The following is a 26,716-nucleotide window of genomic DNA, read 5'->3' as shown; positions in this document are numbered from 1 at the left end:
ATTCAATTCATTTGTCGGAGAGCTGCTAAACTTGTTTCTGGGTCAAGTCCTCACCCACGATATTTCTCTCTTTTCTAGAGTGACTTAATCCTAAAAGGTCTCGAAACTTGCCCGAAGCCATAAGCAAAATGTGCAAAAGAAAGCGCCAAAGTTTCCCTAGTTAAGCTACAAAAAGAAAACGGTAATGCAGGTTTGATTTTCATTCAGGGAACCCTCGAGCTGATTGGTGGCCTCGTTTTTGTCTCGTGACACCCGGCAGTACTGGTGACGAGATAATTATTCTCTCTCTCTCTCTCTCTCTCTCTCTCTCTCTCACTCTCTCTCTCTCTCTCTCTCTCTGTGTGTGTGTGAACAATCGCTAATTAAAGGGGCACGTCTACAATTACTTTCTTCTTAGACCAATAATAAAAGAAAGTGAATTCAAGCATTAATGTGTACAGCGTCCAATCCGGTAAAAATTTTATTCACCCAACCTCAATTTACACCAACTGGTAAAGAATCATTTATAGTATAGAAATTACTGTATGAGATGGATAAAGGAAGAAAATAACACTGTCGGGAAACTTTTTTTTTTCAAGGCTGAATACTCCTGAAAGAAGGTGAATGCCCCTGGTCAAGCATGAGTAGCAATTTGAAGATGGCACTGTTTCGCACCCAAAGCTAAAGGCCTGCCTTCGCTAATAGCTTAGTGGTGGTTGTCAGAAGGATAAATCTAATCAGCTTTTGTTTTTAGCGATTGGATAAAGTCCGTTAGAGAGTTTAATCTACTGATATGGGTTAAGACCTGAGCATTCAAACTGAAATTACTACAAAATAATCTTAAAGATATTAACGGTATTTAAAATTTTTAAGAAAATTAAGATTATTTTCTTAAAATCAAGAGAAAACGTTTCTTATAAAATGTTTCTTAGTTGGGAATTTGATGATGGCTTTAAAGGAATCTTCACTTCTTAAATGAGTCCTTGAATTCCTTCAAATAATAATTATCGTAATGCTATCTAAACGTCTTGGAATTGTTTCTAAGTTGCTGAAATAGTATTTATCAACACCAACTGGTGTTGATGCAACTCAGGCGGATCCCGATATACTCGTATTTTGTCACCTTTACAGCGCAAAGATCAAAAGTATGGGAAAGCAGGCGCGCCCTTTCTGATTACCGCCCCAAAATCCAATTCTCTATTATAGTCCTAAGGTCTAACAGAGATGGTTGTGGTTTTCTTATTCTCTTTGGCGCGTGACTATCATGCCAGACACAGTCACAACTTTTTAGCAACGCTTTCTCTTTTTTATCTCTCTCTCTCTCCGGTGGGTATTTAAAAAAAGTTGGAGTTATAAGAATGACGTTAGTATTTTTCCCCTCAGTCCAGTGACCTGCATCTACAGCTGACATCTTATGTTTCAAACCACCCACCCTATCCTCTCGCCGTACCCCCCTTCTCCAACACGTACAGGCCTATTGTCTACGTCACGCTCATTTGATCTATCGGGACAACACGCACCAGGGGTGGACCCATCCTAAATTACCCCAGAGCCCTAACACTGAATACTATTTACAGGTACAGAAGAGCGAAGAGAAAGGTTTCCATAGGTCAACAACCTGAAACTCCGTGCGCTTATGGCCTAATTTTGCTTTACCAACCGGTAAAACTAGGATTGATAGATGGCGCCACAGTGTTCCGTTTTTGGATAGATTTCGATCTCTAAAACAGCTCGTAGAAAAGGAAATCATAAACGTGTAGGATAAGTTAAGGAAACTCCTCCACAAGGGAGCAGCAGGGAACCACATTTAAGACATATTTATACGAATTTTTCCACAATTTATTTTATTCTTGAACTCTCTCTAAGATCTCTGAATACTTTCCCAAGCCTTAACAAATATTTCTTAATTGGGTCTTTGATTCGTTGAAATATTAAGAAATATCCGAAGTGGCACCTCACGTTTTTAAGACATTATTAGAGTTTATTTTGCAAGAATTGTTTTGTCCTAAAAGAATTTAAAGAGTATTTTGCATACCTGTTCTTGATACCACTTCGGTATACTCCTCTGAGGTTCTCCGCAATCACTATTAAAATATATCTAAGAAAGCATATTTTAAAGAAATATTTCTTCAGTTTATGAATGAAATGATTTGATCGATTGATTAATGTCTTTTTAGTGCCTTTTCTTTACCACAAAACCACTTGTTCAATACGCTTGTCCCATCCCTTCAACCCATTTTCCAAATACTTCAGAGAAGATTTAAAATACCCTGAATTACGTTTATATGGACTCATCTCCTGTGATTATTCTGATGTTTGTAGGTGCTTTTTTCAGGTGAACGAAGGTGTCAACTGTGCTTTTGTTTGAGAGCAGAGGAGTCAAGGGACCCAATAAAATCTCTCTCTCCTAAACATTCTTTGAAAATGCCTTGTGCTCTCCTAGAAGGAATTTCCAGGGCCTGAGTATAATTCATATGTATTCAAGGAGATAGCAGATATTGTACCAATGGTCACATGATGTTGATGAACGTCCTGGGATAGGGCTATGTTCTCTGGTGGTTTTCCATCTTTGAACGCTTATGCCATCTAAATATAATGGATCTGGGTCAGTAGACTCCCTACGGGCTTTATGCAAAAGTTCCAATGTTTCTAATCTCTTCAGTAGGAGACAGAGAAACTCACATTGGCTTGCGCTCTCGGTTCATGATTTTCTTTGTGGGTATTTTGTCCTTGTTTAAGTTTGATGCTGGTTCTCAGAACTTATTGGGATTTCCAGAGTAAAAAAATATATATATATGTTATAAATGAATGTTTGACAAGTTTAAATGTATATACTTTTTATTAATAATCATTCTAACTTTTGTGAGCCTCACTTTTGTGATCACCCCCTCCTTCTCAATTCTGTTTATACATTTTTATTAAAATAATGAGAAATTATATTCGCTTGTTTCTATAATTATATCTTTTGACGAGTTCTCCATTTTTAAAACAACTTAAGAACTTCTTCTTAAGGTTTTCTCATTTTGGCTGTGAATTCCTTAAAATCAGAAAAAATAATTTCCGTTGGTTCTTGACTAACACTCACTGGTACTCTTTTTGACTGACTCCTCGAGCTTTTAGATCTTTTGAACTGGGGTTCATTAAAATCCTAAAAAATACTCCCATACTTTTTTAAATAACTCCTCTCCTCTCCTCTAGCGTCTTAAGAAATCCCAGTTTATTAGATTTAAAAATGCCTTAAAATCATAGTAGATATTTTCCAGTTTCTTGGAAGGAGGAGCAGTCAAGATCTAAAGAAACCGTAAATCTTTGAGTACATTAAAAAATTGTAAAAATGCTTCTTGGTTATTTTCAAGACTCTGACTGGCTCCTATAATTTTTAAAAATATATGTTGGTAGTGTGTTTTCATGATACTTCTTCTTAAGAAACGCTTTTTAATTTGGCTTTTAATAAACTGATTCCATTGAGAGATAATCTTTGATTCTTCCAGTTTGTTTTATAGTTCCTAAAAATCACAACAAATAATTACTTCAGTCTTCATACTTTTTGATTTGCTCCGGTTTCTTTAGATCTTGGAAAAGTGCTTTCTAATTTGGTTGGCGTTTGGAGTTCTAGGTTCTAGGTTTTTGATTTTCACAATCTACTGAATAATTGGATAGTCCAGCCCTGTACATTTTGTACAGGGCTGGACTAACCAATTTAAAACTATTCAGGGATTTAAATTGGACTGTCCAATTTAAATCCCTGAATACCAGGTGGTCCACGTCCGCTCTTTTGGATATATTTGGGTATAGTCCAGCCCTGTACATTTTGTACAGGGCTGGACTATACCTTCAACGTTTGTTTTTCTTCTTCACTCAGGTCAGTTTTGTTTCTTTCAGTCCCTGAATACCAGGTGGTCCACGTCCGCTCTTTGACCAAACGAGAAATCCGCTCAGACGAAGACAGCAAGCAAGTTCAGTTCTCGGCATTCGGTCGAAAGCTTCGACTTAACCTCAGGAAGAACAGCGACTTCGAAGGGAGGCTGACGTCTATGAAGGTGTTAATGGCAGAGACAACTGGACGTGGGTTGAAATACCACGAAGTGACACCACAGGTCAGTGAAAACTAATTATCTAGTACACAATAAAAATCAAAGAGCAGCGGGGGGAACACAGAAACAGAGTTCATTAACTTCAGTGTCCTACTTTTAGTTTTGTTATCGTAACTAAAAAAAACTAATAATATAAGCATAACTTAAAGACTAAGATTGTGTTTCTTAAATAGGAAAATGACACCGATTTGGGAACAAGTTATCATGATGAACAACAGATGGCAGCACTTTTGATAAGAACTGGAGCCGATGGACAACTAGAAATGGTGAGTAACATTATATTTATGAATCCTTAATGTTTACATGAATAAATGATTTTTATCACCTCTTGGTCAAGGTATAATTGTCTCAATAGTCAGGCCTTCATTATTGTAGTGATAGACATTAGCCTCAGTTTTCTAAGCAGCTATGAAATGCATCAGTCTCGTATTAAGAAACAAATCAACACGAGTTGCCTCGGCACTGCATCAGAATTTAACATAAAAAGAAATGTACCATAGAAGATATACGCAACCCTATGGTACAATAATACGGTTGATGATCCTACTCAAGTTGCCCACCAACTGAATGGGTATTTTGCGTCTATATTCCACTGGAGGGACAATTGAGAGGAAAGTGGAGGAAAAATCGTTGGAGCTAAACGTAAAAAACGCACCTGAGGTAGATGGGATCTATCCAATTATATTAAGGGAGGCAGAAAAGTGGAAGCAAACCTTTAGATGTGATTATGAGCATCCCAGGATTCAGGGGAGATCACTATGGACTAACTTAATATATCAGGCTTAATGTCTAAGTTTGCCAATGGTACAAAGGTTGGTAGTGGTTAATGACAGTAATCAGGATGAGATATTCCAACAAGGTCTAGGACACTTAGGCAAATGGCTGAGAAATGGCAATTGAAGTTTAATATTGACAAATCCAATTTACTCCTCCCAGATTAGTATACCAGCTGTGTGGTACCAGCAGTGGAGAACGAAAAAGACCTGGGGGTAATTGTGCAGTCAGACAATGGGCCAGGAGAGCTCATGGAATTTTGTCAGTGATATGCAAGAATTTTTCCAGCAGAGATAAGGGGGTGATTATCCGTTATGGATGACAATGGTTAAGCTATCTGGAGTACTATTTAAAGGTCCAACAGATCCACGTCATTAAGAAAGATGTGGATCTATTGAAACTGGGGACAGAAAAAAAACATCAAAACTAGAAGTGAGGGGGAGCAAAAAGGGTGTTCTTACCAGGAAAAGCTGCTGCTGTCTGTTCTGCAAATTGCAGCGTCTGGAGACTAGGCAATTGCGAGAAGATCTGATTGAGGTGTGTAAGGCTCTGAATGGATTGAGTAAGTTCAATATCCGATGAGATTCTTCCTCTTGCTGAGACTACACACAAGAGGGTCATTAACTCAAATTAGGGAAGGATGGTTCCAGGTTGGGATGGGCATGAATTTGCCTTTAGCCAGAGCGTAGATTGTTTTAACGGACCCCATCTGGTGTTGTGGAAGTGGATAGTTTCAATAAATTCAAGGAAGAATTAGATACACTGTTATAGGGGATGAAGACAGGTGCGATTGTACCAACCACGAGGGTCTGAAATATAATGCTTAGTGAACATTATCTAATTTGTTTATTTTATAAATAAAGGTGGCAGTCTGCAAATTTGTTCCTGTCGATTTATGATATTATTTTCTTTGTAGGATGGAACCATAGGAAACGACCTAGTCATCAAACCCCTGCCTTCAGGTCTTATCACTACAGATGATGAATACGTGGACGATGAAATGTTCCTGGATGAAGACGAGGCTTTAGAACTTCAAAGGAACCAAACCCTAAATTCTTCCACTAAACCTCCAAAACTTCAGAAAACTAACAAATCAAAAACGAAGAAAGCTGCCCACATCATCTATAAAAGGAAACAAAGTCTGCCAGATGGTCACACAGATTACTGTAAGTTGATTTTAATTAACATTAGAAATTTAAATTATTTTAATTATTTAATAGTATGAATCAGAGCTGTAATACTCAATATGTTCTACGTTGATAATGATATAGTAAATTAATAAGAGGAGTTTACCTCAATATAGTACGTGGAACACTTCCGTATGATACCCTCCAGAAATTAAAACGGAAAAAACGAAAAAATCGACAACTTACCGGTACATTAAAGTAAAATATAAATAATTAAAGTGACTTTAATTATTTATATTTTACTTTAATGTACCGGTAAGTTGTCGATTTTTTCGTTTTTTCCGTTTTAATTTCTGGAGGGTATCATACGGAAGTGTTCCACGTACTATATTGAGGTAAACTCCTCTTATTAATTTACTATATTTAATTATTTAATTAAATAATTAAATTAAATAATTTTAAAATAATTAAATCCAATACAATATCATCATTAATTATAATTAATGATGATATTGAATTGGATTTAATTATTTTAAAATTATTTAATTAATTTAACTTATATTAATTATTTAATTAATTAATATGAGTAATTATAATCATTTTAAAATTATGTTAATTATTTAAAATATTAAACTTATTTAGCAGTTAATGATAAGCAAACTTTTCTTCTCAATTAAAATATTTAATTAATTTTACTAATATTATTTATTAAGATCAGCTCAATTTAATTAAAATAATAACGATATTTATTTAATTATAATAATTATTTTAAAATAATTTTGACTAATAACCAATTTAAAGAACACTGCTTGTTTTATTTAATTAACATTTTTTAATTAATTATTTTTAATAATGTAACTGTTGAAATAAATTAACAGTATCCTATAATTTCATATAATTAATTTAGTTAATTATATTAAACTAACTTTTAGTTAATAAAATTTAATTATAATTATTAAATAATTAATGGTAGTAATTAATTTCGTGTATTAACCATACTATTTATTTGGTTAACCAAATAAATCTTTCTGTACAGTAACCATGGAACCTGCCATGGAAACGAACACCACCAGGGGGAAGCACAGAAGTAAAAGGCAAGCCCCCGACACCGTTTGGCCAGAAGTGCTTTTAGTGGTCGATTATGACTCCTATCTTTTCCATGGAGGAAACAGCAGGGATGTGAAGAGATATTTTGTCAGCTTTTTTAACGGGGTAAATACAAAATAAATTTCAGATTTATTATCCACCTTAAAAGAATTTTTAAGAAATTAAAAATGATGTTAAAATTTAATTCTAAAATATTTTTCTTACACTGTAGGTTGATCTGCGCTACAAATTACTCAGTCATCCCAGAGTGAGGATAAGTTTAGCAGGAATGATTGTGGCTAAGGTAATAAAAATAAAATTATATAAATGTAATATTAATTCAAATGAAAACAGTAAAAATTATATAAAAATTATCTTAATAAAACAATCAACAATATGCATATTTTAATCTGGCCGAAATGTGTAAAATACATTCTACATATTTACACCATACTAACACTAAAATTGAGTTGCTTTGACAGCGCTTTCTAGCAACTCTGCTGTTACTGCGTAACTACGCATGCGCCACGGAAGCTTAAGGAAAATTATCAGTCTGAAATTCATAAACACATTCAATATAAAAATTGTACTTGTTCCATTCAGCTTTGCTGATAGCTGCAGCTTTTCTAATAAACATAAGATTGTTTAAAACTCTTTTTAATAATCTTATGGGGCTAATTTCAGTCTCGTGTTCTTTGGCATTACAGGAATGAAAAACGGGATAATCTTTCTTCTTTTTCTTGGTTGGATTACTGTTTTAAATCTTCACATGTCCATGTTCGCTCAGTTCGTGTTGGTGAAATTATTCTTAACGGGATGAAATGCTTTATCCACTACTCATAAAATTTGTCCTTAGCCCATTATTGGAAAATTAAACCTTAGTTTTTTAATAAATGGGCTAAGGCTGTTCTGGTGTATAGTCTCTTTTCGCAATTTGCAAAACCGAAGGCTTTCTTGGTAAGAGCATCCTTTTGTTCCTTTCACCAATCTCGTTGCCCTTCTCTGACGCGTTCTAGCAGATCAACATCCTTCCTAAAGAGAGACCTCAAAACCTGTGTACAGTACTCAAGGTGCGGCCCAACCATGGCCTTGTACAAAGGGATAATCACTTCCTTATCCCTGTTAGTAAAGTTTCTGTATATCATTGACAAATCCCCATGAGCTATCCTGGCAGCCTCTCTGTACTACTCAGAGAATTTCATATCTGACTTCACAATTACCCCCAGGCCTTTTTTATTTTCCACTACAACCCTGAGTGTAGTACCACACAGTTGATAAGTTACTCTAGGATTACTGCTAGATTTTGGACAGGCTAAGAGTACCAAACTAGATTTTGGACTGGCTAAGAGTAGAAAACTTGCTTCTTGTCCAATCCTTATTCGAGCATTCTCGTCTTTTGGCAAAGCTATTGGCAGCAACTTTTGCCCATCTATATTCCCAGTAGGAGTACAGATGGGCAAAAGTTGCTTTTAATAGAAACCTGTCAAAATCTGTTTACTGTTCTGTTTGCCTCCTCAGCTAAAGATAAATTCGACTTACTAGAATCCTACGTTCCTTCTAACTCTTGAACTGATGATCTTGTTAAACCACCTCCTGCGATTTTCAGTACACTACGCCCAATGCCTCCTGTGGTGTTCCGGCAAAAGATTGTCAGAAGAATTTGAAAAATTGTGATGCCAAAAAATGGTATTTATCCACTTGTTTTCAAAACCTCTGATCCTGACTTTACCTCTATTCCGTGTCGCCTTTTACACTCTTTTATTCCACTGCTGTTTTTCCTTCTTCTTGGCACACATCCACTCTTGGATGCGTGTAACGGGACCCAAACAAAGTAGTTTTGTGAATGGAAGCTTATGATCAATGATTAGGCCAAGAAATTTTAGAGAGGAAACCATGGACAGTATTGTTTTGATGTTTGTCAACAGGTGGAGACGTGAAATATTAAACGAATCCTGAACCAGAATCATCTTAGTTTTTGAGGTGAGTATGGATAATTTATTTAGAGTGGACCATTGAGAGAGGGAGAGAGAAAGAGCTGACATGACTAAATTGGCAGTAGTTTCATGAGAGACAGGGAATTACCTTGGATTAGCAGAAAGAGAGAGAGAGAGATCATCCGCCTAAGCCAATATGGAAGTGTATGGAAACGTTTTAAGAAGCCACACGTCAAGAACAATGTTCCAGACGAGTGGTCCAAGAAAAGAACAGAACGCTGAGGTTGCCCCTAGTGACAGAGCGTTAGACGGAGTTAAATCCAGAAATAATAGAAACTGTACGATTTAAGAATAACTTCTTGGAAAATTATAAAGAAAAAGAAGGCAATTAGCAATCGTAAGCGCGCAAATAGACATCTACTCCATTTGCGCTCAGGAAGACCACCACAACAGACCAAAGGTCGCAGAGAAATCGACAAAAATACCAAGAATATACTTAGAGTTTGCAGAAGGAATTCAACGAGTGCCTCGTTGAATTCCTTTCTCAAATTCTCGTCCAGATCGAAAACCACACTTATCAGCTAATATAAGTGTGGGCCTTATAGCAATCAATCTTTCAAATGGTTTGGCCAAATCAGATAAGTGAGAAATGACTAAAGAACTTGCTACTCGGGATTTTGGTAGGTTTTAAGAAGGATTCCAAGGAATACAGGAAAAGTACTTTCATTTATACATTTTTTGAACAGAGTAGTAAAAACACTTGGACAAAGCTTTTGGAATTGCTTAATAAAGATGACTTCATGAAGGACGAGGCCTGGGAAAAAAGATTTGATCTTTGGGACAGCAGTGTCTACGTTCCTTTGCTTACATAGCTGAGATTCAGAAGTATTAGAGTAGGAGTGGCTGAGCAGCCTTATTTGTTGATGGACAGGCAAGTCATCCACTGGGCGATCAGAAGGAAGCAGAGTGTCCAAAATGGTGTTAATGGTGTTCTTCCAGAAAGGAATCTCGCTATCCTTTGCAAATAAGGAACAAAAAACAGCAGAAGAATGGAATCTGTTCTCAGTAAGGCGATAAACAAGGTTCCATGGGTCCCGATTATCAATGGACGTAACAAAATCAGTGGAAGTAACCAAATTCCGCCTTTATTTTACAAGGAGTGATACTCTTCACTCAAAAGGCTTAAAGCAGTTTGAGCCTTTCAACGTCAGGAGGTAGCCAGCTTCTGAAATGTTGTTAGTAGTTACTCCCAGCATGATGCATTTGTTGATGAAGCAAAGTAAGTTCCCGGTTCCACCAAGGAGTGGAATCGGAGGACTGAATTTTAATTTTCATGGCAGAAAGCACAAATAGCAAACGAGGCTAATTTAGAAGCTGTGAAATGACGGATGTAGCTTGGTTTCAAGCGGGAAGTCGGTGTTGATAGAGTCTTCAAACCGATTCCACATGACTCAAAGAAATCTCCTAAGATCCCGTAATGGATGAGCACATGTTTGTGCAAAGAAAGTCACAGAGTAATCGCACTATGGCCACTTGTACAAACGTTGGTATTAACTGTCCAGAGTTCAATATGAGTAAACCTCATATTAATGACTGGACATGATGACTATTAGTGAACCCTTGTAATCAGTAAAGCTAAATGGTATGCAGCTGATTGCTATATTTAGGTCCTAAGAAATTAATTAAAATGGGAAAGCAAAATAACTACTTTATGTGCAGGATATCGAGACTATATATTTAAACTAAAATTCAATAGAAAACAAAATATTTTTATCTTTATTTCACTTGTTTGCATCTGCGAGTGATTTTAAAAGCTGATTCATACCTTTCGCAGGACAGGGACGCAACTCCATATCTGGAGCGAAATCGTCTCAGATCCCCAAATGCTGATGCTGTAGATGCAGCGGGTGCTCTAACCGACATGGGTAAATATTTATACCGGGAACATAGACTGCCAACCTACGACCTTGCTGTAGTGATCACAAAACTGGACATGTGTCGAAGGAGGTTCCAAGGAGGACGCTGTAATCGAGGAACTGCAGGTGAGCGACAGTTTCCTACGATATGGTTCTTAAGACAAAAGTACTTTACGCGTCTTGAAGGGTTTTTCTTTTTCAGGGTTTGCATATGTTGGAGGAGCATGCGTTGTCAATAAAAGATTGGAAAAGGTCAACAGTGTCGCTATCATTGAGGACAGCGGGGGATTTAGTGGCATTATCGTGGCAGCTCACGAAATTGGACATTTGTGAGTATGGTCCAATGATTTTTCATTAATACTGGAAATTTTTATTTCCTTTGCTGTCTACTTAAAGCTCTTTTTCTTTGCAGACTTGGTTGTGTCCATGACGGCTCTCCACCTCCCAGCTATCTCGGGGGTCCAGGTGCCACACATTGTCCATGGGAGGATGGTTTCATTATGAGCGATCTACGACACACTGAAAGAGGATTTCGATGGTCATCTTGCAGTATCGAGCAGTTCAAACATTTTCTGAAGTGGGTGATCAATAATTTGCAATTCTTACTAGTTTATGGATATTGTAATGCGCTCTACCTCGCTATATACTTTGAATTTCAATGGAACATGTCAATCAATGCTGGAAAGAACATAACGTGGGGTTTTTCATAAAAATTGTTGTCCTAATTAAAACATAAATTATTATTAAATGAATTTTCTTGTGCCCAAAGGGTTAGAGTTTACAATAAGTAACCTAAAAGAAAGATCCATGATATCATCAGGCACCTTTCTTTTATCCCTGTTTTTTCCGGCTTTTATTTCTCAATTGCACCTGATGACAGGTTTCAGTATTGAATCTAGAAACTTCACCAGTTGTTAATTATTGCGTGGAAATTTCGTAAGAAAATTTCTTCGAACTAGAAGAAATTGGAAACAGTAGAACTTTGAATTTCTAATATCTTAAAGAAAATTAAATTAACTGGAAAGAAACAATGCGCACACTGCGCTTTTGTGAAATGATAAATATATTTTATAATTGAGTCCATATTTCAGCTAATTGTAATTTGATTCCTGAAGAGAGGATGCAGAGGACTGTTTGCTTACCATAACTACTTGATCGCATCTTTGCCTAGTGGGGAAAATAATTTAAGTAGGCCTTATTATCAAATAATGATGCTACCATACACTTACTGGTCAAAAAATTAGAAACTTTTATTCAATATCTAATAGGAACAATTCCAACGTACAAGTTGTGGCAATAAATTTCTCGGACTGGTACTGTTCCGGTCCTGTTCGATGAGTTTGAAAATGAGTTTTAGAACAAGCGTCAGAGCATGCAATGGACTTCAGTCATCACCAAGGCCCAAAAAAGTTTCGTTTACAGAAGTCCAGGATCAAAAGAACGTTGATCATGTGTTTCGACAAACAACGTGTGTCAAAGGGAATTTTTACCCAAAGAGGAGTGAGCCAATGCTTTGTTCAACGTACAGGTGCTTCTAGGAACACTGAAGCGCACTTCTCAGCTGAAATCTCAAGTTTTATATAAAGAGAGCTGGTTCATGTTGAACAGTAATTCCCTCCAATTCCGCTCTGTTTATTGCCTCACTTCCTACCCCAGACATTCTCAATGGCATTCAGATTATGAGAATTAGGCAACCATGGTAGATGTTTGAAATCTTGGAAATTATCCTCGAACCATTTAGATACAGTTTTTCGACAGTGGGTAGTTGCGATGTCATCTTGAAAGGATCCATTGCAATTCGGATAAAAATGAATGATGAAGTTGGCCCGATACGAGAGAAGGATATTCACTTGAGGTAACATGACCTTCTAACGGTATGGGCGGACCCACTCCGTACCAACAGAACAAATCAGATAATATGATGCATCCCCAGCTGCTGGAGCAGTGTACACGACAGGGTCTCCATTTCGTAGTGTAAATTGATACTCATCTGTCCACACAATCTTATTCCACTTACTCTACATTGCCATTTTAGTGTTGGTCCACCACTGCAGTCGAAACGTTCGATTTTTTAAAGAAATGCGCATTAGTAGAGGTATATGATGCAAGAAAGCGAACAACAGCCAAAAAAAAAAAAAAAACCCTTCCCATTTCACCCATCATTCACACCAAAAGTTTGTTCTTCCTTCCTTGAATTTATTCAAGCTTTCAACTTCCACAACAACAAATTAAAGTTTGTTCCAGCAATCAACTACCCGCTGGCTAAAGGCAAATTTTCGCATATCTATTCTACAACTCTTTCCTAATTTGAATTTATGCCCCCTCAGGTTCGTAATCTGAACAAGAGGAAGAATCCCATCAGCATTCAGCTTGCTCAAACCATTCAAGGCCTTATACACCTCAATCATATCATCTCGCAGGTGCCTAGTCTCCAGACTTTGCAATTTGCAGAACTTAAGCCTTTCTTGGTAAAAGCACCCTTTTGTTCCGCTCAGCAATCTTGTTGCCCTTCTCTGAACTAGTTCCAGCAACTCTACTTCCATCCGAAAAGTTGAGGCCTCCAGTGTTGTATGCAGTACTCAAGGTGTGACCTGACCATTGTCATACATAAAGAGATAATCACCTCCTTATCCCTACTAGCAAAATTCCTGTATATCATTAACAAGACCACACGACACGCTCTGGCAGTCTGTCTGCATTGGTCAAAAAACTTCATATCGGACTGCATAATTACTGTACTTTACATTTGTCAATGTTAAACTTCAGTTGCCACTTCTCAGTCCATCTGCCCAACTTTTCTAGATCCTTTGCAGTAGCGTACTGTCATTACAGTACGCTACTGCAAAGCATTACAGTACGCTACTGTCATTACAGTCATTAACCACCCTGCCAACTTTTGAGTCATCTACAACTTCAACATTAAGCCTAATATACCATCATCAATATCATTGATAAATATACAAAACAATAATGGGCACAACACCGAACCCTGGAGCACTCCACTAATAACATTGGTCCACAAAGAGTAGTGCCCATTGATACCACTCTCTGTCTTCTCCTACTCAACCATCCTTTTATTCATTGCAGCAACTTGCCCTTAATATCATACTGCTCCAATTTATACAGTAGTCCTCCATGTACCACAGTATCAAAACCTTTCCTGAAATTCAACTATATGATACCAAAATTATTCTTTGCATCCAGTTCTTTGGGATTACATCATACAGTAGTATCCAATCATATTGGTCAGACAAGACTTACTCTTAACAAACCGATCCATGCTATGTGTGAACTATAACTGTGGTTTTGTCTAGATGATCCTGCAGGGCTTCTTTAACCAGTGGCTCCATTATTTTCCCCGTAAAGAAGTAAAACTAAGAGGTCTGCAATTACTCATGTCACCCTTTGATTCCCCTTTGGGAATTGGGGATACATTTGCACATCTGCAGTCCGTGGGGACTTCCCCTGAGCCCAAAGGTGCTCTCATTATTATTGCTAAGCGTTTGCTTACTTCCTTTGCCGGCTTCTTTAATATAACTGGATAGATCTCATCTACCCCAGATGCCTTTCTTATGTTTAACTTCAACAATTTCTCCACCACTTTGCTCTCAGTTATTACAAAATAATTTAGTTCCCTGTGAAAATTTAACAAGATTGTCTTTCACTTCCCTACAGAATTCCTCATGTGTGCATTTTGAAGCAAAATACTCATTCAGTTTCTCAGCTACTGAGCAAGATCATCAACCAGCCAAACCATTGATGTTAAGTGGACCATTCGATTCTTCCCCATTCCTTCTACAGTTGATGTAAGTAAAGAAGTCTTTGCTGTTTTCATTCGTTATCAAAGATTTCTCGTAATCTGCCTTCGCTTGCCTAATCTCCTTTGTGACATGATTACAGACTAGCTTGTATCTACCATAGGTTTCTGTGTCGCCTGATATGCATCCCACACATTTTTCTTCTCTGCCACGAATTTCATCAGTTCATCTGACATCCCTTTAGCCCTAAACCTAAATTGAAGTGGATTTCGTATAGGAACAAGATTATCAAATCCCAGATTCTCCAAATGCCCCTACCCCTGTATAGTTCGGTTGGAAATGGGTCTTTCTTTGCCTAAAAGGAATTTTTCTGCTACTTGCTAGATATTCTATTCTGAACGCATGACATACACTGAGTGATCACTGAATTATAACCACCCACCCAATATTTCATAGATCCTCCTTTTGCCCTCAGCAGCAGCTATCCGACGTGGCATTGATTCAACAAGATGTCGGAAACGTTCAGGTAGTATGTCCAACCAAGCTGAATGTAATGTGGTCAGCAATGCAGGAGGTGATTGGTGTCAGATGCCTGATATGCGTTTCCATAGTGTTCCACAAGTGCTCTATGGGATTGATATCGGAGGATTTCGGAGGCCAATCGATATGCTGGAAGTCACAACTGTGTTCCTCAAACCATTCCTGCACAACAAGCGCCCGATGGCTCGGCGCATTGTCATCTCGGAAGACACCATCGCCATTCCGGAAAAAGTGTGACATAGCGGGATGTACACGGTCAGCAAGCAGTTGACTATAGCGGGGACCACTGATACGTTGGTCCACATGCACCAAGTTCCTGCCAGTGAAACAGGCCCTACACCATACAACCGCCTCCACCGGCCTACACTTTTGATACCATGCTTGATGGATGAAGAGCCTTATGTTGTTGACGCCAAATCCATACGCGACCATCCACGGTGTGGAGTAAATATCGTGACTCATCCGACCAGCACACCTTCTTCCAGTCTTCTAACGTCCAACTTGCATGCTCTTTGCATAAAGCGAGTCTTTTTACCCGATGAACCTTGGTTAGGAGTGAATGCCGTAGGGGTCGTCTGCTGGTATAGCCCATACGTGCGACACATGGTCATGCCAGATATTGTTCTGAGTTGACCCATGTTGTATTTGGTAGTCAACTCTTCAACAGTGCTGCGCCTGTTCGCCTGTACGAGTCGTCGGACCCAGCGCTCACCTCTAACATCAACCTTTCGCTGACCTTTGCAGTTTTGCCATCGGGTTGTTGTTTGACCATTTTGACGCCGGTCCTGGTACACTTTAATTACGGTGGCTCTCGAACACCCCGCCAGTTCACCCGTTTGAGAAATCGAGGCACCAGGTCGTCGAACACCCGCAATCTGTCATTTATTAAAGTCCGATAAATCCTTCCTTTTAGCCATCACACTTGGAATTTCACTACCTACTGAACCACTGACATCTTATCTATCTATGCTATGTAGGTCGACTAACTCCGCACTGTCATACCTGACATGGTCAACGGGTCGCATTCAGTTTTCATAGGGGTGGTCATAATTCAGTGATCACTCAGTGTACATTTCGCATAATTCCCCTTCTATCTTCCACGCATTGTAAACTCTTGAGATGGTGTCCTCGTGGGTAGCACAGATGGTAGAATCGCCGTCCTCCCACACCATTGGGTAGAAAAGACCTGAGTTCGAGTCCCGTCAATGAAGTAAGGAAATTTTATTAGCCTTTTTCACGTGGCTGAGTTAGTCAGTCACCAGGTAGATGGTTTTTTCTCGGATACTCTAGTTTTTCATCCAGCAAAACAGAAAATCGACCACAGAACACACTCAATTTACAGACAGTATATATGGAGGAATACAAAGTCCCTGATGCTCCTAAAATCCAATATAATAATAATCTTGAGATGGTTGCTTTCAACTGATCAAAGAAATAAACTATTATATATTCCTGTCTGGAAATTGTGCGTGTTCTCTGGTCAAAAAAGCCCATTAAGGTTCTTCACGTTATCGACGGGATTCGAACCGAGGACTTTTCCACTCAGGAGTGACGATGACGATACCACTGTGCTACTCGCACAGACCCTTTCAACCCCACTGATTTCCTTAGTTTTCTCAATTGTGGCTCCTGCTACATGCTTCAACAACAACACATTCCGTCTTTTTAATGACCGACTGAGAACCCCCAAGAGAGCGTACAATACTCATTAACGTCAACTGCAAAAGGTTTCTAAGTCTTTTGGCCAGTGAGTGTATATGATAAGCTTTATCACAGCAAAGCAGCATACACAATTTGCTTTGAAATGAATCTTTGGAATCCCTTTGGTATTAGTGGATAACTTCGATTTCTTTCTCGGATAGAATTTTAAATTTTTCAAAAATTCATTATCAAGTCACAAGTGTCTTCATTTCTAACAAGTAGGTGTGATCACAACCCACAGACCTCCTGAGATAGACAAGATAAAGTAGCTGTAATTGCAACCTTTTAAGACAACGTAGGACTGCCCTACCCTGTAAAATTTTACTGAATTTGCATTTTCATAAGGTTTGGCCACCCGTACACACACACACTGTTGTCATTGCTAAGGAGTTGTCTCGTGTTAACGCCCGACTGCTATGTTCCACCCTGAAGAACAAGTATGATCAACACCTACAAGACGTTCCCACGGAAAAATAAGGTTCCACTTGATATTAATTGGAAGAAACATATGAATGAATTTTCTTCTGCTGACGCCCAGTTTTGTCCTCATATAAGGGTCAATCAAATGGAATGTAGACAGAAGGAATGGTGGGGAGACTGATTGCTTAAACTACACAAACGCCCTGAATGCACTCAAGTGCAAAATAGAGTAGGTGAAAAGCGTGTTCTATTTGAGGTTTAAACCAAAGAAACTAGGGGCGGTGTAATGTCAGTGTATATCATGTCCATGAATTGTGTGGCCTTTCACGTTGTAAATATTTCTTGGTAGAAATTGGAAAAATTATAGCAATGACAACTTAATAATTCAGTCCAATGTTTTCCGGGAACTGTATAGAACTAGTCCATGGGCCTCAGCTATCCCGCCCAATCTTCTATATGAAGGTATTCCAAAACGAAGTTGTAACACTCTTAAAAAGAAAAGCAAACTTTGTAACCTTTTCTTTCCTCACCCTTTAAATGACTTTCCTAAGGCCATTAATCTGACTTTCTATTAATCTTTTTTCTCTAGTGGAGAAACAGCGTCCTGCCTTTATAATTTCCCTCACGAAAACGACCTTCTGGTCCGGATACTACCAGGAACTTTGCTGACCCTGGACGAACAGTGCAAAAGAGACAGAGGCACAACTGCTTGTTTCGTAAGTACATACTGTTTGTAGCAATAATCCCACTGAAGGTCACGTTGGCCATGATCTGTACAGACACAGCGTTATTAAAATCAAAACAAAGAACTTATTCAGCGTCAATGTATTTTAGTGGTTATTGTTATTGTTCAACTTGACCCTAATTAGGTATTTGAAAACTCTTTCTGATGTATTGCGCAGTTTCCCCAACTAGTATTGGACATAAAAAAATAATGATAGGATTTATGAAATTAATTCGACTGTTGTAATGACAGAGTTTTAGAAAAAGTGCTTTTAAGATATAAGAATGTCACATGGTAATGTCCCTTTGTTGTCTTGCTATGTATACAGAAAGATGCAAGAGTCTGCGCACAGCTGTTTTGCTTCGACACCTCGTCAGGGTATTGCGTATCATATCGCCCAGCTGCTGAAGGGTCCTCTTGTGGAGATGGTCAGGTTAGTAGATTTTAAAGTTTTCAACCAATACGCGCATATTGCACCAAACAGAAAATATCAGGTTGTTAAAATGTCCTTATATATATTTGAAAATGTATTTACATTTATTTTATAAGGGGAAAATTCTTTATAATGGACCTTCCAGGTTGGAAGTTCCAATCCAGCTTAGATGATTCATTATAAATTCCATTTGCAACCTGGATTCCTTTATTCCATTTGCAATAAAGACTCCAAAATGATCTCATTATGAATTGTCTGGGGAAGCACGGAGGAATTAAAAGGGAGGAAGCAGCAATTATTGCAAGTCTGGCCATTTATAGTCAAAATGCCGTTCGTGACAGTAGTGGTTTTGTCACTTGTTAATCGTTTGAAGAAGTCTGGGTTCGATTCTTATTCGACTGGAAGAACTAAAAGCGTCAAAGCTAACATCTAAATGGCTCAATTTCAATGGAGATTAACTATAGCCTCCATGCACAGACCATCTTAAATTTGGATCGCGTCTTAAGAAACAATATAAGCTCTGATTTTACCCATCTTTAAGTTTGCATCTCCTGTTTCTATCTGGTCCCAGAACTATAAACAGACGTAATGAAAAATTATCTTTTTTGCACGGTTTTGATTAGCTAGTCTAAGGTGAAATTGTATGGTTTCTCATCCCACAACATATGCAAATCGGTTATGAATACAGGTTCCAGCTAATCCAAACATCCTATGAGTAAACTGGTTTCCAAAAGCGATGTCAAGGAACTTGATAGAATGCTATCCAATCTTCTGTGTAAGATTATTATTCAATTATATCAGCCCGAAAATAAATGTGCCTCTTTCGTGTATCATGCGTAATCATAAGCACACTCCAAACTGAGTGGGCAGTTCTGAACAGTGACCATGCTCCCTATTAAACATCTAGATGATAATCCAGGAGTTTAATAGAGGGTGTGATTCGATAGCCAAATAAAAACCTTATCAAATCCCTTCTGTACCATGCGATCAGCTCACCATATTCGCAAGTTTTGGTGCTCTAAATCATGCTCTAATATTCTATTAAATATAAACCATTATTAAATGTGTTAATAGTTATCACTTTATATATTAATTACTTTCAATCTTATTTGATACAGGCCTATTGGATATTTATTAAGGGCTGTCTCTGGGCATTGTCTAAAAATATTTGCCCACATCCAGTGACTTGTTCTATTGCCATAGTTACGTCTGTATTTTGTTATTTACAAAGGTACATATGAATGCATTTTCCAGTGGTAGCAAAATATCTTTACTCTTTCTCTCTCTCTCTCTCTCTTTCAGGTTTGTCGCAATGGTCGTTGTTTAGCAGAGATTGAAAATATTATTCCTGATTATACTCATGTCACTGAGACTTTTGCCGATCCACCAGCAGCAGAAGAACGGATGGATAAAGATAAGTCCAGTGGTACGCCGCCAACGAGGTCAACAGCTTCACCATCTAGACGAGCAAGACAACGCCGACCATCCCAAAACCGTAGACAAAACAGGAAAAGCAGGGACACAGCACCAGACAAACTAAACAGTGAAATTACTGGTGAGTTGCAATCATAATAGTCGAAAAAAAATTTGCAATATCTGTATATACCACAAAATATTAATCCTTTGTATTTATCCAAATGGTGATTCTTGCCGAATCACAATTTGGGTAAGCTGAACGTTTATTTTGAGACTTTTCGAATTCTGTTATAGGAGATGGTGACTCTAAAACAAAATTTAAAAAATAAATTGTTAATAAATAATATTCCTGAGTTTATACATCAAAATGAGTGACATCCATTTCAAAACAGTCCTTTTGGGAGGCTATACATATATTCTAAAAATAATCGTATGGCCTCCCAAACGCCATATACATTGGTGTTCAAAGAAAGTGCTTCACATTTCCAACCCTTTTTCTCGATGGTATGTTACATTAATGACTAGCATCACAAATAGAAATATAAACAAAAGATATTTATTAATAGCTATTAATATTTATTAAGGAAAAGCTAAGTAACATTTGACAGGTGCTCTCAAAATATTCCAAAATGAGATTTGCAACCTTTATACAACAGTTTTGGTAAACACGACAATTATGGCTGAAATGTTATCAGAAGCCCTCAATTTGCTCCAGTTTATCATTTTAAATGGAAAACAAAATGAAAAGTTCACCAGGTGCAAACCAATATTTAGTTGAACCGCCCACCTCTGGCCCTGATGACAGCAGCACACCGTCGAGCATTGACAAGATCAATTTCTGAAGATAGTTTGTGGTTCCAAACACGAATTATGGCTTCCTGAAGTTCATGAAGGGTCTTTGGTTTCTTTCTGCTACTGCAGATTCCACACGATGCCTGGTCAGCTAAGAGTTGTAATGGACCATTCTTCCAACCAATATTTTCACCTGTAACAAATGTAAACACATTACTGTCGAACCGCTAATGCAGAAATGAAACTAAAGAACTACAGAAGTGCCTACTTACACTTTTCGCCCGATGACAAGGAGCAGAGTCGTCTTGAAAGATGCAGTTACTTGCCAGGTTGAAATGATCTCTAATGGTTGGCTGCAATTTGCCTTCCAATATAGACAGGCATCCATTGGCATTTATGCAACCTTCTTTAAACCGTAGATGACCTACTCCGAAATGCACCCCAATACGATACGAAAAGCACCAGCATATCATTTAGCTGGTAGGGAATTTCACTGTAGACACCATACAGTCTGGATGGCATTCTTCACCACGTCTACGACGAATCGTTTGTCTCACATCAGAGCCATGCAGGTTGAATTTCTTCTCATCCGAGAAAATAACTGACTTCCGCTGCTCGGGGATCCATTTGACAATCTCCTTACACCAAATTAATCGAGCCTTTTTTCATTTTTTGTGTGAGGAGGGGCTTCTTCTTAGGACAAATCCATTTCTGAAGAGGCGTCTTCTGTTACTGCACTTGCTACCACTCCTGTATGTTCTTCCCATTCTCTTTTCAGCTCAGACTAAGAAGAAGCTTTACGGTTTTTAAAGTATAAGCGCTTCGAAACGCGGTCCTGTTTTGGCGTAGAGACTGGTTTGTGTCTGGCTTCTTTTTTCCTATCAGCAGAACCAGTATTCTTAGGTTTGGAAAGAAATCTACTCACTGTCGATTGATTACAAGACACTCTATAAGCAATATGACAGAAAGAACATCCTTCCTCAAGTAAAGCAATAATAGCACTCTTTCTTCGCGGCGTCAACTGCACATAACTTGCCATCCTGACGAAAGCAAGTTATATGAGTACACTCTTGCAGAGTGTACTCATATAACTGAAAGTAACAGCTGATGCAATATTACATCATCACCTACGTGTGTCAAGCTTATCTGATGCAAACTGTAAGAAATATTGCCATATACTTACATTATTCGGACGACAATTACAATTTTAAGGGGTGATACAAGTAAAATAAATATAAAATAAGTGTACAGCATTTGGGAAGTATAGCGTTTTCACTTAGATGTGGGAGGTAAACACTATACCTCCCACATTTAATAAATATTTGAAATTTTAATTGTACATGGACTTCAAAGCCCTCATCATAATCTTTCGAATATCCGTTTGATTTTTGAATTTTTGAAAACAACTGTCATTCAGTGCAAGGTCTGAAGAATAAGGGAGATCATGAAGATATGTAACGTTGTTTTTGATAAAAAAAAAAAATGCAGGCCATGGTAGTGGTTACATGTGCAATCACTCTGCAACCAATAATGTGACTGTGGCTCTGGCTGTCCATAGTTATAATTCAATAGATTGGCTGTAGTGAATAAATGGAAATTTATTTTTATTTCATCCATGCACTTGTCCTGCTGCTACATGACTATTACCAAATTCATGGTGGTGGTGTGCTGTGGCGCCTCTATAAGAAACCAAATGGCAAGTTATTCTCCATTAGGATAAGAACTACTATCTATAGAAATTTGTCCACAAAGCAGGCCAGGAATCTTATTCTCTGCAGTCATTTTCCATATAAGAACTGTTAGCGACACTGTTTCCAATACCACAATATAATGCTATTTATAACAATCATGGCTGAGGTCAACTCAAATTTATTAATAAAGTTTCAACTTTATCAGATTGATGATCTTAGTCTTGGTAGGGTACCTATCCAAATGTAGGCTGATTTCACCACATCTAAATGTCAACAGCCAATATTCTCACTTAAATGTAACCCAAGCACATATAACAAGCAATCATAGCTGTTTAGGAATACTTGGAACTGGAAATCAACCTTGCATATCTTTTTCAGTTTGCACATCAACCATGTTCAGGTTCAATTCTGGGCAATTATAATCCTGAAAATTCCATTCTTCATTCCAAAATTTTTCCCAGTGTTTTAATGAAATTCTTGGCATTCATCATTTCTTTCATAATTTCGAACTGTTAAACACCATAACTTATAACCCCCAAACCATAATTTTAATAGGATCTTTACTAATGGCCATTGCCACTCTTGGATGAATTCCTCTTGAGGCCATCTTGCAAAGAAAGCACTCTGATTTCCATAAATGCAAAACTGATTTCACTAACAATGACTTCTTCTACAATGCATAGCACCTTATCCAATGCAGTCTATATCTTTTTGTTGGAAATCCATTGATAAGAAGTTTGGCAAACTTTGCAGCATACCTTGTAATTTTTTTAAGTCTTCTCTTACAATTCTAGTGTGCGTATTCTGAAGGGAAAAGATAGGGGTCCTATAAAACCCAGAAGGAATTCAGTTGCCCGTTAAAAAATGAAAGGCAATATAGCATATTACCCTGTCATCCGTTGGAGTTTTTCTTGGTTCCTAAATTATTTTATCCTTAATTAATCCAACTTCAGCATATCTTTTCAGTGTTATTATAATAGTAGAATGCCCACATGGCACTTTGGGAAATCTATGATTTTCTGACAAAGAGTACATTAGATAACGTCATACAAAGATGGACAATTTTTAAATTGAATGGATCAAATGACAAAAATACACAAAATTAATATTTGTGAAGAGCATTTTTCCATCACCACAGCATTGCTAACATAAAAGCAAGGCCATTCGTTGGCCAAGTTTTGTATTGTTTTATAATTCTGGTAACAGTTTCTGTACAATTCCAGCTTTGGCATGGTACACTATCCTGAGGAATCCAATTCGGTCCTAAAATCTAGTGCTATCCTCACTACGCATGCATGCATTTCTGTATGTGCACATAATTTTATGTGCACGTATATGTATATGTGTGCATATTTATCTACTACTATTTTTTTTTATTTATTTTTTTTTTAATACGTCCTAGCCACTGAAATCTCAGGAAATTAGGTGGCAGGACCTGCCAGAGTAAATCTTACCTACTGGGTGCCTGGTCTACCTCCATGGGACAAAAGTGGAGCGTCGAGCCCCAGCAGGGGTCTGGCGGCTAAACAGCCAGAGGAACAACAGTACACGACTACACACCACAATATCGACACACTTTTAAATCTCTGCCTTTTACAGTGTACTGGATCAAGGTAAACTACGCGGAGATGGAGGAAACTCCTGGGGCTGTTTGACCCTAAACACACTTTACCCTGAGGAATCTATCTACAAGGCCATTTATAGATAGATATACTGCAGACATAAAGGGATACACTTGGTTGGAACAATTTCCAAATAACCTGTGACATCCATATGTTGTAACAATGAGCAAATGCGCAACATGCAAGCCCTCCCTACTATTCCACTATCACCACCAGCACAAGTTCACAGACCCATCCTGCTAGATGTCAACAGTGACATCTAGCAGGATGGGTCTGTGAACTTGTGCTGTTTTCACCATATTCTGGTGTTCCCATCAGTGCGAAACTGCCAGAACAGGTAGTGTTTTTCCAAAACTTCCTTGTCCAGTGTTCGTGTCTCTGAGTCCACCTTTCTAGGAACTAGTTCACTCATACCTTTTCATGAATGGGGTATTCATGATGTTCATTCATCATGAACACCCCATCCATGAAAAGGTATGAGCTGTGCAGCGTTCTGAAATGCTTCTTTGGTTAGCACTGTTATACTGGATTGACTGTAGCTTTTGTTAACCTGTACAATTCTCATCAACCCCACAGTCTCTCACAACAACAAGCTGTTTCTAAGAACACAATCATTATTGGCTAGATGTTATTTTGTTGGACCAATCTTGTTGCACTGGAGACATAAGAGAAACATCAGCAAGACTGCAATTTCTGAGATACTTATATCAGCATATAGTGCCAAATACCATGCTATGATCAAAGTCACTAAATCTTTCATCTTGTTCATTCTTACACTGAATTACATACAAACAGCATCCCTATATACTGCATTCTTATACTGCATAGTATGATCACACAAGGCATTACTGGAGGAGAGTTCCAGTTCATGAAAAGGATGGGTGTGTCTAATAAAGTTGCCACTCAGTGTACTAGCCATTTATACAGGTGATTCCAAATTTGCACAACTCAAAATGAAACAGTTAAATTCTCTTGTTTTGGTAGCTATATCACAAATCACATCCTTGGCAACACTGTATACCATCATGCACAGAAATCAGTGGCTGTGTTACAGTTACTGATTTGCTCATATGAAGCCATCATGACATTCTGGTTGAAAATATCATGATAATTTGTACCTAACACAATACTTTTGTTCTCAATTGTATGAAAATGTCAAAACCAAATTTTGAGAAAAAAACACAATTTACCAGTACTGCATACATAAGTATTTATTATTATAGTTATTAGCATATGACACAAGAAAGCAAACTTATACAGTATCGGCCAAAAAAAAAAAAAAAAAAACAGCACCTCATTTAACCTATTTATGGTTGGTATAGTTCTTCCTTGAATTTATTTAAGCTATCAACTTCCACAACAAATGGAAGTTTGTTCCAGCAATCAATCACCTGCTGGTACCAAATTAAATTGAGAAATACTTCTCTACAGGATAACTTTCAATAAATCATTTATTTATCAAAAATTCCATGGCCTTTCCTGGCTGCCTGCTCAGAAAACTTCATATCAGCCTGTATCATAACTCCCACATCCCTTTCTTCCTCGATTTCAACTCCAAGTGTACAATTTATTTTGGGGTTGCCATTCCCCAAGACCTTGCATTTTGCAAAATTAAAACACAGCTGCCACTTTTCTGACCATTCTTGAAGCCTAATCAAGTCATCCTGAAGCACTGCTTGGCATTAATTACTCTACCAATCTTTACATTGTCTGCAAATTTTGACAACCGCCTTCTATCCATTTGTCAGTGTTGTTTATAAAGTAAAACAGCGGAAAGGGGGGAGGATAAACACGCCAAGACTGAGGCACAGCGCTCTTTGGCACATAGTACTACTACAATCATTATAATTAGAATCCGACATGCTATTTTTCACTTCATTGACAACAAGCTTCTTAATATCTGCAGAAACAGTGATCCAAGAACCAATCCTTGGAGTACCCCACTTCTGACATTAAACTAATCTAAAGAATAATCATTAATCACAACCCTTTGCCTTCAGCCCTGCAGACACCCTGCAATCCATCTTAGAATCTTTTCAGTAATCCCAACATATTCCAGCTTATACAGTAACCTCTCATGAGGGACTAGTCAAATTCTTTGCTAAAAAGTTGAGTTCATGTAACTAGAACTCCAACTGAAGAAGTCTAAAAATTTGTCAAGTCTATGACAGAACTTGAACACAAACCTCTCCACTATACTGTCACAGAAGACCTGTAATCATGTTAACAAGTTTATCCACATGGCTCAATTGCAGTGGAAACTTTATGACCCTGAAGTGATCTTTCTATCTTGACCAATCAGCTCTGATGCATTTCTTGGGCAAATAGCCATTCTTATAAAATGATGCTGACTTTTGGGCAGTTTATCAGATACACCCATTTTTTTTAAAAACAACTAGGTGTGGGAAACAGGCTGCTGGATCTGTGAAGTTCAACTCTACTTGGCGAATTTCAAAAATACAAACCTTTCATATCATCTTGTTCCATTTTTTGCTTTTATTTTTGTGCTCATTTGTGTTATGTTTACCATCATTTTATTGAATATTTATATTTAAATTATTTTTAATCACTGAATATTTTTACTTTATCTTTTGATATTTAATCCTGTAATTCTTTTAATTAGTACATAGAAAAGACATGCAAGATGCACTTCCTTGCCTTTAACACACAAATCTGGAGACCTCTATATTGAGAGAAAAGTGCACACTT

General features: G+C 37.7%; 1 protein-coding gene across 1 annotated transcript in view; it reads left to right on the top strand.

Annotated features, from left to right (window-relative positions):
• The window catches only part of LOC150087528 (A disintegrin and metalloproteinase with thrombospondin motifs like), a 69,133-nt gene that overhangs the window by 39,908 nt on the left and 2,509 nt on the right, over nt 1-26,716 (top strand). The window contains exons 4-14 of the mRNA XM_090371233.1: nt 3,862-4,076; nt 4,247-4,339; nt 5,764-6,013; nt 7,011-7,186; nt 7,293-7,364; nt 10,829-11,036; nt 11,113-11,239; nt 11,323-11,487; nt 17,919-18,045; nt 18,382-18,486; nt 19,789-20,041. Of these exons, the coding sequence (XP_090227359.1) occupies nt 3,862-4,076; nt 4,247-4,339; nt 5,764-6,013; nt 7,011-7,186; nt 7,293-7,364; nt 10,829-11,036; nt 11,113-11,239; nt 11,323-11,487; nt 17,919-18,045; nt 18,382-18,486; nt 19,789-20,041 (1,791 nt within the window). The remainder of the gene's footprint in view (nt 1-3,861; nt 4,077-4,246; nt 4,340-5,763; nt 6,014-7,010; nt 7,187-7,292; nt 7,365-10,828; nt 11,037-11,112; nt 11,240-11,322; nt 11,488-17,918; nt 18,046-18,381; nt 18,487-19,788; nt 20,042-26,716) is intronic.

This window comes from Mastigoproctus giganteus, chromosome 4, assembly GCF_048544385.1.
Source record: "Mastigoproctus giganteus isolate SK-2022 chromosome 4, ASM4854438v1, whole genome shotgun sequence".
NCBI classification, from domain to species: Eukaryota; Metazoa; Arthropoda; class Arachnida; order Uropygi; family Thelyphonidae; genus Mastigoproctus; species Mastigoproctus giganteus.
The sequence above is the reverse complement of the archived record's forward strand: the minus strand, read 5'-3'. Positions and strand labels throughout refer to the sequence as shown.